The 12,689-nt window shown below is 50.6% G+C and overlaps 1 protein-coding gene across 1 annotated transcript in view; it reads right to left on the reverse strand.

Annotated features, from left to right (window-relative positions):
- The window catches only part of DNAH8 (dynein axonemal heavy chain 8), a 1,853,457-nt gene that overhangs the window by 1,153,098 nt on the left and 687,670 nt on the right, over positions 1–12,689 (reverse strand). Inside the window, exon 24 of the mRNA XM_063918852.1 lies at positions 5,914–6,020. Within this exon, the coding sequence (XP_063774922.1) occupies positions 5,914–6,020 (107 nt within the window). The remainder of the gene's footprint in view (positions 1–5,913; positions 6,021–12,689) is intronic.

The following is a 12,689-nucleotide window of genomic DNA, read 5'->3' on the forward strand; positions in this document are numbered from 1 at the left end:
CGCTTCTGCCGGCTTCTGTCTTCTGGCTCTGCGAGGGGGACGGCGGCGCGGCTCCGGGAACGGACGACAAGGTCAGGTCCTGTGTTCGATCCCTCTGGAGCTAATGGTGTCCAGTAGCCTAAGAAGTGCAACCTAGCCACAGTTAGTAGGTTTGCTTCTCTCCCCTCAGTCCCACGTAGCAGAGAGTCTGTTGCCAGCAGAAGCTCTCTGAAAATAAAAAAACCTAACTAAAATAATTTCTTATTAGCAAGCTCAGGAGAGCTCACTAAAAGCACCCAGCTCTGTCCGGGCACATATTCTAACTGGGGTCTGGAGGAGGGGCATAGAGAGAGGAGCCAGTGCACACCAGATAGTACTAAATCTTTCTTTAGAGTGCCCAGTCTCCTGCGGAGCCCGTCTATTCCCCATGGTCCTTACGGAGTCCCCAGCATCCACTAGGACGTTAGAGAAAATGGAGGAAACAACCCAAGTGAAAGTCCATCGCAGGAGCTGCTTTGGTTTCACACCACGACACATACTTTCTCCAAATACGGTGATAATGCTTCGCCGTGACCTGCTTCTTAGCCTTAAGGAGAGTGGGGATGAGGTCCCCGGGAATACCCTTTCGAGCTAGGATTTGGCGTTCAACTTCCACGTTATCAAACGCAGCCGCGGTAAGTCCAGAATCACGCAAGGCCCCTGCAGTAACAGGTCCTCTCTTAGAGGAAGCGGCCAGGGATCTTCCACTAGTAATTCCTGAAGATCCGGATACCAGGCCCTCTGTGGCCAATCTGGTGCGACGAGTATAGCCTGAATCCTTGTTCGTCTTATGATCCTCAACACCTTTGGAATGAGAGGCAGCGGAGGTAACACATACACCGACTGAAACACCCACGGAGTTACCAGGGCATCCACCGCACAGGCTTGGGGGTCCCTCGACCTGGAACAATACTTCGGAAGCTTCTTGTTGAGGCGAGACGCCATCATGTCTATCAGAGGAATTCCCCAACGCCATGTCACTTCTGCAAATACCTCTTGATGAAGAGCCCACTCTCCTGGATGGAGATCGTGTCTGCTGAGGAAGTCTGCTTCCCAGTTGTCCACTCCCGGGAGGAAGACTGCTGAAAGAGCGCTCACGTGCTGTTCCGCCCAGCGGAGAATTCTTGTAGCTTCCTCCATCGCTGCCCTGCTCCTTGTTCCGCCTTGGTGGTTTACGTACGCCACCGCTGTTATGTTGTACGACTGGATCAGGACAGGGAGACCCTGAAGAAGGTTATTCGCTTGCAGGAGGTCGTTGTAAATGGCTCTTAACTCGAGAACATTTATGTGGAGACTCCTGGCTTGACCATTTTCCCTGCAAACTTCTTCCTTGCGTGACTGCGCCCCAGCCTCGGAGACTTGCATCTGTGGTCAGCAAGACCCAGTCCTGGATTCCGAATCGGCGTCCCTCTAGAAGGTGAGAGCCTTGCAGCCACCACAGGAGAGAAATCCTGGCCCTGGAAGATAGACTTATTTTCCGGTGCATGTGCAGGTGAGACCCTGACCATTTGTTCAGTAGATCCCACTGAAACACCCGGGCATGAAACCTGCCAAACGGAATGGCTTCGTAAGCCGCAACCATATTCCTAGCACTCGAGTGCATTGATGAATCGACACTCTTGTTGGTCTCAGAAGCTCCTTGACCATGGTCTGTATTTCCAGAGCTTTGTCCTCCGGAAGAAACACTGTCTGTAGCTCCGTGTCTAGGATCATGCCCAGGAAGGGCAGCCGAGTTGTCGGGATCAACTGAGACTTTGGAAAATTTAGAATCCAACCGTGATGTCGTAGAACCGACAGGGAGAGTTCCACATTTCTTAGCAATTGTCCTTTTGATCTCGCCTTTATCAGGAGATCGTCCAAGTACGGGATAATTGTGACCCCTTGCTTGCGAAGGAGTAGCATCATTTCTGCCATAACCTTGGTGAAAACCCTCGGGGCCGTGAAAAGCCCAAACGGCAACGTCTGAAATTGGTAATGACAATCCTGCACCACAAATCTCAGGAAGGCCTGATGAGGAGGATATATCGGGACGTGTAAGTAGGCATCCTTTATGTCGACTGACGCCATAAAATCCCCCCCTTCCAAGATGGAGATCACAGCTCGAAGAGATTCCATCTTGAACTGGAAAGTTTTCAAGTATGGATTGAGGTATTTTAGGTTCAGAATCGGTCTGACCGAGCCGTCCGGCTTCGGCACCACAAAGAGGCTCGAATAGAACCCGTCCCCCAGCCGGGACAGGGGAACCGGCACAACGACCCTCTGTTGACACAGCATTTGTATCGCAGCATTTACCACTACTCTTTCTGGAAGAGAAAATGGAAGGGCCGACTTGAAAAAGCGGCGGGGGGGTATCGCCTGAAACTCCAGTCTGTACCCTTGGGACACTATGTTTAAAACCCAAGGATCCAGGGCCGATTGAAACCAGACCTGACTGAAGAATCGGAGACGGCCCCCCACCGGCACGGACTCCCGCAGGGGAGCCCCAGCGTCATGCGGTGGACTTGGTAGAGGCGGGGGAGGACTTTTGGTCATGGGCGCCTGATACTGCAGGCGATCTCTTTCCCCTTCCTCTACCCTTTGAAGCGAGGGAGGACGAGCCCTTTCCTCTTTTGTATTTATTAGGCCGAAAGGACTGCATCTGCTGATGGGGCACCTTTTTCTGTTGTGTGGGAACATAAGGAAGAAAAGATGACTTACCCGCAGTAGCGGTAGACACCAGGTCAGCAAGGCCGTCACCAAACAAGACACTACCTTTAAAGGGGAGAGCTTCCATATTTTTCTTGGAGACGGCATCAGCATTACATTGATGAATCCACAGCGCCCTCCTGGCCGAGACCGCCATGGCATTGGCTCTTGATCCCAAGAGGCCAACATACCTCGCCGCATCCTTTAGGTAATCTGCAGCATCCTTGATATAACCAAGAGTCAAAAGAAAGTTATCCTTATCAAGGGTATCCATATCAGAAGCCAAATTATCAGCCCACTTAGCAATAGCACTACTTACCCATACCGACGCCACAGCAGGTCTGAGCAATGCACCAGTATTGACGAAAATGTCCTTCAATGACGTCTACAGCTTGCGATCCGCTGGATCCCTAAGAGCAGCCGTGTCAGGAAACGGAAGCGCCACCTTCTTGGACAATCGGGACAGAGCCTTGTCGACATTGGGAGACAACTCCCATTTCTCCCTGTCATCGGAGGGGAAAGGATATGCCATAAAAATTCTCTTGGGAATCTGCCACCTTTTGTCCGGCGACTCCCAAGCCTTTTCGCAAAGAGCATTCATTTCATGAGAGGGGGGAAATTTCACCTCAGGCTATTTCCCCTTAAATATGCAAACCCTTGTGTCTGGAACAGCAGGTTCCTCAGAGATATGTAAAACATCCTTAATAGCCACAATCATGTACTGAATACTCCTAACTACCCTTGGGTGTAAAGTAGTCTCATTGAAATCGACATCGGAATCAGAGTCCGTGTCGGTATCTGTATCTACCATCTGGGTAAATTAGCGTTTTTGTGACCCCGAGGGGGTCTGTACCTGAGCCAAAGTGTCCTCCATGGATTTCCTCCATGTTTGTGTCTGAGAATCAGATTTATCCAGCCTCTTAGACAATAAAGCCACATTTGCATTCAGTGTACTCAACATATTCACCCAATCAGCAGTCGGCTGTGCCGACAGAGTCATCCCCAAATCCTTTTCTGCGCCCCCAGTAACTTCTTCCGGGGAGGAACAATCAGTCGCAGACATGTCGACACATAGTACCGACACACCCACTCACACACCGGCCAAATCAAGGGGACAGACCCACAGGGAAGCCTGCAGAGAGAAACACAGAGGGAATATGCCAGCTCACACCCCAGCGCCCATATACTACAATGCAATAATATATGTGGTTAGTGCTACCATATAATAATAGGGGATGCGGTCAACATCCCGCTGGACGGGATCCCGGCGGTCGAAATACCGACGCCGGAATCCCGACCGCCACAATCCCGACATATACTCCCTCCGTGGGTGTCCACGACACCCATAGAGGGAGAATATAATAGTGTGCGCTCATCTAATGATTCCCTCGCGGGCCGGCCGGCGGCCGACTGTACACACTGAGCGATATGACAGCTCATATCGCTCAGTGACGTCACGCCTCCGCCAGCCCTGCATGCAGGTCGTGGACGACAGTCCAGATCCTGCATGTATGCACTGGCGACAGCGACGATCGTTGCCGACCTGTGAGACCGTGCATTGGTCGTCGCTGGTGGCATACACACTTGCTGATACAATGAGCGACATCGCTCAGGGAGGGGGAAAATGAGCGACGTTGCTCATTTTATCGGCAAGTGTGTATGGGCCTTAAGAACAGCGCTGTAGAGGTTTTTTCGTTTTGTGCATGTGGTGTGGTGCTGATTGGCTGATCAGCGTTCCTTAAACACAGCTGCAGTTTACATCTGAGCGCTTGGATAAGGGTCCCCGTCACCCCCCCCCACACACACCCCCACCCCACACACACACCCTCCCCCCATACACACCCACCCACACACACACGCGCACCCCACCCCCTCACACACACACACTTTATCAATCACTCTCCCCCAACTTACCATCTGGCAGGCAGGATCTGCAGCACTTTCTGTTTGTCCTCCTCTGCAGCCTGGTCCCATGTAGCTCCGCCCCTCCGCGCGTGTAGCCCCGCCCCTTTTCAGGCTGGGCTGTGGACTATGACATAACGCTGTCAGGGGAAGGAGGAGGCTTCATCATGCTGCTGGCGCCGCTGCTTGTCAGTGTGACAGGCACAGCAACCGGCAGCAGCAGCAGAGTCCCAGGCGCAGCACAGGGATGCAAAGCAGGCAGAGCGCCTCTCCTACCCGGCGCCTACCTGCTTTGCATCTTTTTGAAAAGCAGGTAGCGCCGGGCCTGAAAGCCAGGCGCAGACTAACTACCTGTAATAGGGTAGTCAGTACTATTTACTTGCTCCCCCCCCTCCCCCTCTGTAACCCCCTGATACCGCATGCTGTATGCTGGAGTTGTCTGGAGGGGCAGCGCTTCCCTGTCAGTGTCCTGTAGTAGAGATTTGCAGGGAGAAAATGGCGCTGGTGAGCCGCTGGGTTCGCTCTGAGTGAAGCCCCGCCCCCCATAATGGCGCGCGGCTTCCCACACCTTTTTTGAGATGATTTATGTCTGACAGCGGGTTAGAACCCCTGTTAGACCTTGTATTCCAGTGTAGGATTCAGAGGTGGTTCAGCGCGCCACTCAGCAGCGTCCACATACATATGCTGTCTGAGCCTCCTGGAGAGCAGCCTGCATGCAGAGCTGCACTCCCACCCTTATGCCGCCATACCCGCCGGCGACCCGCTAACCGGGACTCCGGCACTCTACTCACCACTCTTCAAATCTTATGGCTCTGTTAGGGGTGGCGGCGTGATGCGGGAGGGTACGCTCGCCGTGGTGGGGCTTGCGAATGACTCGCTCGGGAGCTCAGTGTCATGTCAGCAGAGCAACGGGATCATTAACTCTTTAGGAAGTTGGGCCGTTCTCCCCCCTAAGTCCCACGAAGCAGGCAGACTGGTGCCAAACAGACTCCTGTAAAATAAAAACAAAAACTAAGAAAACTCCTCAGGAGCGACCGGCGACCGGAGGAGCTGTGACCGGCTCCTCCGGGCACATTTTCTAAACTGAGTCTGGTAGGAGGGGCATAGAGGGAGGAGCCAGCCCACACTATTAAACTCTTAACGTGCCCATGGCTTCTAGTGGACCCGTCTATACCGCATGGTACAAAATGGAACCCCAGTATCCTCTAAGACGTAAGAGAAACATAGATAAACACTTCTCAGCCCTATGAAGCCTGTAATGTAATTGCAAATCATTTGATGGCAATCTGATGTATTAGCTGATTGTACCTTGAAATAAACAGTTTTCTTTTCAGAAGCTCAAGTGACAGACAGGTGCATTGCTTTAGACTGCCCAAAAGCTTCTTGCTAAAATATGAATATATCGCCTTGCATTCCTAGAAAAACAGAGATAAATACAATTAAGGAAAAAAAAAATTATATTGTTAGAACATGTTCTTGTATGTAAACTCTTGTGAGCAAGGCCATCTCTCCGTCTTTGGTTTCCAGGTACAGTAATTATGTAATCTGTGGATTGAAGTCACAGTATGTATACTTGTAAAGTTGGTAACGTGTCTGTAACTGTACTGTCTAATCATACATGTCCTATGTACTTTTGCTGTATGTTCCATGCATTATGTAAGGCGCTGCAGAAAACTGATGGTGCTGCCATATAATAAAAGATAACAATAACTGATTAAAGATTAAGAGTAAGCAATGGATCATTGGGAGTTCCTCAGAGAGGACACCTAGTTGGACGGGGCACTACAAATTGTGTCTGTATGGCTTGCCTCGTCCAACATTCTTCCAGGATTCCTGGCTATGCATCACTGGTGGAGTGGGTGCAATGACTCAATTTATAACAAACTGCATACTCACTGCCCCAGTCCCGCCCACTTCATGGGGCGACCGGGGGGTGAGTGCAGGGAGTGGGAGAGCATCCCACCTTTCATGGAGCCAGTAGACTCCTCCTTCAAACAGTTCCGGGAGAGAAGACCTGTATGCAATAGACAAATCTACAAACTAAATATATAACAAACGCAACAAAAGAGTGACAAATTCGGTTAAAAAGTGATTTACATGAAACTATACCGCCACAACACATAGGAAATGGAACATAAGACTATCTATATCAGGGCTGGCCAAACCGGTCCTCGAGATCTACCAACAGTTCATGTTTTCCAGGCCTCCTGGAGATCTGTAGAATTGTCAGTTAGGAATGAATGCAGCACATCTTAATTAGCAATGACTACACCTGTGCACCAGCTAGGTGGTCTGGAAAATGTGAACTGTTGGTAGATCTCGAGGACTGGTTTGGCCAGCCCTGATCTATATGCTGTCTGTCAGGATAAGTAGTGTTATGGTAGACTTACCATGGTTAACACTCTTTCTGCGAGGTACATTGCGTTCCGCAGGGAAAATATCGGGGTGTGGAGTGGATCTTGATCCAGAGGCACCAACAGGCTAAAGCTTTAGCTGTCCCAGGATGCCTTGAGGCCTCCTCTATAACCCCGCCTCCAGGCACTGAGAGCTCAGTTTCGTTAACCAGTCCAATGCAGTAGCAGGCAAGAGAGAAGGCACATGTTAGTCACATAGAACCACATTCTCACGACAGGAGAAGGTACCAGAAGCTAATGCCATACAAACCAAAGAAGCTACAGGGTGGGCGCCCTGTGGAACCCAGTGTACCTCGCAGAAAGAGTGATAACCATGGTAAGTTTACCATAACACTTCTTTTCTGCAGCAGGGTACATTAATTTCCACAGGGAAAACATCGGAGATGTCCTAAAGCAGATCCTCAAGGGAGGGGACGCGCCTTAGCGGATATGAGAATCCGGCGTCCAAAGGAAGCATCCTGAGAGGCGAAGGTATCAAAGGCATAGAACCTAAGAAACGTGTTCACAGAGGACCATGTAGCCGCCTTGCACAATTGTTCCGGGGACGCGCCATGGTGGGCCGCCAGAGAAGGTCCACCAGACCAAGTAGAATGGGCTTTAATAACAGTAGGAGCTGGGAAACCAGCCTGTGCATAAGCTTGCGCAATCACCATTCTAATCCATCTGGCCAAGGTTTTCTTATTCGCAGTCCAGCCACGTTTGTGAAAACCAAACAGTACAAAAAGGGTATCTGACCTCCTGATAGAGGCAGTCCTCTCCACATAGATATGGAGAGCCCTTACCACATACAAAGAACGTTCTTTGGGAGACAAATCCGAAGAGATAAAGGCCGGGACCGCAATCTCTTGGTTAAGGTGAAATGATGACACCACCTTAGGCAAATAACCTGATCGAGTTCGTAAAACCGCCCGGTAATGGTGAAATATCAGAAAGAGTGGACGACAGGACAATGGCCCTCATTCCGAGTTGTTCGCTCGCAAGCTGCTTTTAGCAGCTTTGCACACGCTAAGCCGCCACCTACTGGGAGTGAATCTTAGCTTATCAAAATTGCGAACGAAAGATTCGCAATATTGCGAAAAGACTTCTCTGTGCAGTTTCTGAGTAGCTCGAGACTTACTCTTCCAGTGCGATCAGTTCAGTGCTTGTCGTTCCTGGTTTGACGTCACAAACACACCCAGCGTTCGCCCAGACACTCCTCCGTTTCTCCAGCCACTCCCGCGTTTTTCCCAGAAACGGTAGCGTTTTTTCACACACTCCCATAAAACGGCCTGTTTCCGCCCAGAAACACCCACTTCCTGTCAATCACATTACGATCACCAGAACGAAGAAAAAACCTCGTAATGCCGTGAGTAAAATTCCTAACTGCATAGCAAATTTACTTGGCGCAGTCGTACTGCGGACATTGCGCATGCGCATTAGCGACTAATCGCTCCGTTGCGAGAAAAAAATAACGAGCGAACAACTCGGAATGACCCCCCATGCGCCTAAGTGCGAAACCCTCCTAGCAAAGGCAATAGCCAGCAAGAATGGGACCTTGGCCGTGAGACATTTAAGGTCCACCGACTCAAGAGGTTCAAATATAGACTCTTGCAGGGCATGCAGTACCACAGACAGATCCCTTGGAGCCACAGGAGGGACATAGGGAGGCTGAATACGCAAAACACCCTGAGTGAGTCAGGTATAGACGCAATCTTTCTCTGAAACCATACCGACAAGGCAGATATGTGAACCTTGAGGGAGGCCAGATAAAGACCTAAGTCCAGGCCTCTTTGTAGAAAAGCCAGAATTCAGGTGAAGTAAGAATGCTAAACCCTATAATAAATCCAGGCAGAGGACGGTTTGCATGCTTTTAACTTAGTTTGAATAACCGCCTCAGTAAATCCTTTGGCCCTCCGGAGTGATGCTTCAAGAGCCACGCCATCAAAGCCAGTCTGGCCAGGTCTGGGTAGAGACAAGGGCCCTGTATGAGGAGGTCTGGTCGTTCAGCAAGTAGAAGGGGATGTCCCATCAACAGACCCTGTAGGTCTGAGAACCAATGCCGTCTGGGCCACGCTGGAGCGACTAGAAGCAGTAATCCTCCTTCTTGTTGGAACTTCCGCAGGACCCTGGTGCGTCCACGAATGCTGCCTGGCCCGAGATCCGAAGACCGGAAACCTTGAAATTGTGTTGAGATGCCATGAGGTTTACGTCCGGTAGACCCCACCTGTCCACTAGAAGTTGAAAGACTTCTGGATGAAGACTCCACTCTCCAGCGTGCACGTCCTGGCGACTGAGGAAGTCTGCTTCCCAGTTTAGTACACCCAGAATGAACACTGCCAATATGGCTGGCAGATGGCGTTCCGCCCAACAAAGGATTTTTGACACTTCCATCATTGCCATGTGGCTTCGAGTGCCACCTTGATGGTTTTTTGTATGCCACCGTGGTGGCGTTGTTGGACCGTACTTGAACAGGCTTGTTCTGTACCAGAGGCCGGGCAAGAGATACAGGATGTTTATCTGGAAGAGTGATTCCTCCAACAACGCTCTCCATCCCCTCAGACTGGCGTCCGTTGTCAGTAGGACCCAGTCGGGGATACAGGAGGGACGGCCCCTGCTCAATCGCTGGTCCTGGAGCAACCAGGTCAGCGACAGACGAAACTCCGGAGTCACAGAGATCATGTGAGATCTGATCTGATGAGGTAGGCCGTCCCACTTGGAAAGTATTAACCATTGTAGTGGGTGGGAATGAAATTGAGCATACTCTACCATGTCGAAGGCCGACACCATCAGGCCAAGTACTTGCATCGCAAGGAAGCATCTTATCCTGTCCTGAAGCTTCAGGACTTTGTCTGGAGACAGAAACAGTATCTGACTGTGTGTATCTAAGAGTGCCCCCAGGTGCACCATGCTCTGAGCTGGGACCAGCGAGGACTTCTTCCAATTGATTAGCCACCCATGGGCTTGCAAGAAGGTTACCGTCAGTCGCAGATGACTTCATGGGAATTTACCAGAATCAGCAGGTAGTCAAAGTACGGCAGGATTCTGACTCCCTGGCGACAAAGATGGGCGGTCATCATGGCCATGACCTTGGTGAAGATCTGAGGAGCCGCAGCCAGTCCAAATGGCAGAGCCTGGACTTGGTAATGAAGGTTGCCAACAGCAAACTGCAGGAACTGCTGATGCGACATGGCAGGGATACCATATAGTCTCCAGTCTCCATAGCCAGCACAATTGAACACAGCATTTCCATACAAAACCTGGACACTCTTACAAACTTGTTCAAAGATTTGAGGTTGAGTATAGGCCGGCATGACCCATTGTGTTTCAGGACCAGAAACAGGGTTGAGTAGTAACCTCTGCCTCTCTGGGACTGAGGTACCGACACAACCACTCCTGTATTCAGGAGAGAATTCACAACCGTTTGCGCCTTTAACGGATCCGAAGGGATAACCGTGGTGCAGAACTGGCGAGGGGGACGTCTCTTGAAGGAGACCGCGTACCCGTGAGAGACAACTTCCAGTACCCATGCGTCTGAAGTGGTCCAGACCTAGGCGAACTGTAGAAGTCTGCCTCCCACCCTGGGGTCCCCCAGGGGGAGGCCTGTCTTGTCATGCAGCAGGCTTGTCATGTTTAGTAGCAGGCTGACGGGCTTCCCAGGATTGTTTCGCCTAGGGCTTAGTGGTTTTGGGAGCACGAGATTGTCTCGGGTATGCCTGACCTTTTGCTTTCCCTTGTGGCCGAAAGGAACAAAAGGTGGTACCTTTTGCCTTCTGTGCAGAAGGAGTAGTATTTGGGAGGAAAGCAGTCTTAGCAGCTGCCAATTCAGACACAATGTTATTTAGGTCTTCCCCAAACAAAATGTCCCCAGTAAAGGGGAGTATCTCCAAGGTCTTTTTGGAGTCTAGGTCCACCTTCCATGACCTCAACCACAGAATACGGCGAGCCAGGACAGACGTGGTCGACGTCTTGGCTGCCAATACTCCTGCCTCAGAGGACGTTTCCTGAATGTAATAGGCGGCGGATGTAATGTGAGACAGGTATTGTCTGGCATTGTCAGAGATATCCTCGGGCAGCTCTTCCTCTAAAGCCTGAACCCACGCCTCAACACCTTTTGCAGACCAAGAGGAAGCTAAAGTGGGTCTATGAATAGCCCCTGTGAGGGAGTATATAGATTTCAGGCATCCCTCAACACGCTTATCTGTCGGTTCCTTCAGTGAGGTAACAGTGGTGACAGGCTTAGTGGATGACACCACGAGGCGGGTGACATGAGAATCCACCGGTGGTGGAGTCTCACACTTGTTACACAACTCTGAATGGAGAGAATAAAGAGCTAAGGCCAGCTTAGGCAAAGCGAATTCCTTCTCTGGATTAGACCAGAGTTCCCGCCTGATGTCCACTAGATGGTCAGAATGGGGCAATACAGTTTTGACCACCTTCTGCTGTTTAAACTTATCAGTTTTCTTTGCCACAGTAGTGGAATCCTCATCATCAGTGATTTGTAGGATATGCTTAAGAGCAACCACTGAGGCAGGGATATCAATTTGCAAGGGAGATTCATCGTCAGTAACACAGGATTCAGTGTCTGACAAGACCATATGCTCCCCCTCCTCTTCAGATGAGACATCAGAGAGGTTTGTGGATTGTGAGGAGGAAGCAGCCTGCTTAGAGGGCCCAGGGACATGGGGAGTGACCTGGGGCAGGTTTCTGTATAACCAGAGACTGATTTAATTGCTGCAGTTGGTTGGACAAATTTTCCGCCTTGGGCGGATTAACCATAGGGACAATATTTGGTGGCAGTTGCACCGGTGGTCCCATAGGGGGCGTTAGGCGTTCCACCAGAGTACACAGTAGGTTGGTGAACGCAGCCCAGGGTGGCTTCTGTGTAGATGCAGGAGCTGCGGACTGACTGGGAGGTGTATGACATGCAGTACACAGACCATCATATAACACTTCCCACTCTGGTAAATCCTTGGAGCCTACTCTGCATGATGCAGGAGCTTCCACTGATTTACTGCCCTTTCTGTTAGACATATTGATATAAATGTAACAACAGGGCTAAGTAGTACGATAAAGCCAGACAAAATAAGAATTTACTTACCGATAATTCTATTTCTCGTAGTCCGTAGTGGATGCTGGGGACTCCGTCAGGACCATGGGGAATAGCGGCTCCGCAGGAGACAGGGCACAAAAGTAAAAGCTTTAGGATCAGGTGGTGTGCACTGGCTCCTCCCCCTATGACCCTCCTCCAAGCCTCAGTTAGGATACTGTGCCCGGACGAGCGTACACAATAAGGAAGGATTTTGAATCCCGGGTAAGACTCATACCAGCCACACCAATCACACTGTACAACCTGTGATCTGAACCCAGTTAACAGCATGATAACAGCGGAGCCTCTGAAAAGATGGCTCACAACAATAATAACCCGATTTTTGTAACAATAACTATGTACAAGTATTGCAGACAATCCGCACTTGGGATGGGCGCCCAGCATCCACTACGGACTACGAGAAATAGAATTATCGGTAAGTAAATTCTTATTTTCTCTGACGTCCTAAGTGGATGCTGGGGACTCCGTCAGGACCATGGGGATTATACCAAAGCTCCCAAACGGGCGGGAGAGTGCGGATGACTCTGCAGCACCGAGTGAGAGAACTCCAGGTCCTCCTCAGCCAGGGTGTGCTCCTGACCAAG

This window comes from Pseudophryne corroboree, chromosome 4 (assembly GCF_028390025.1).
Source record: "Pseudophryne corroboree isolate aPseCor3 chromosome 4, aPseCor3.hap2, whole genome shotgun sequence".
Taxonomy (NCBI): Eukaryota; Metazoa; Chordata; class Amphibia; order Anura; family Myobatrachidae; genus Pseudophryne; species Pseudophryne corroboree.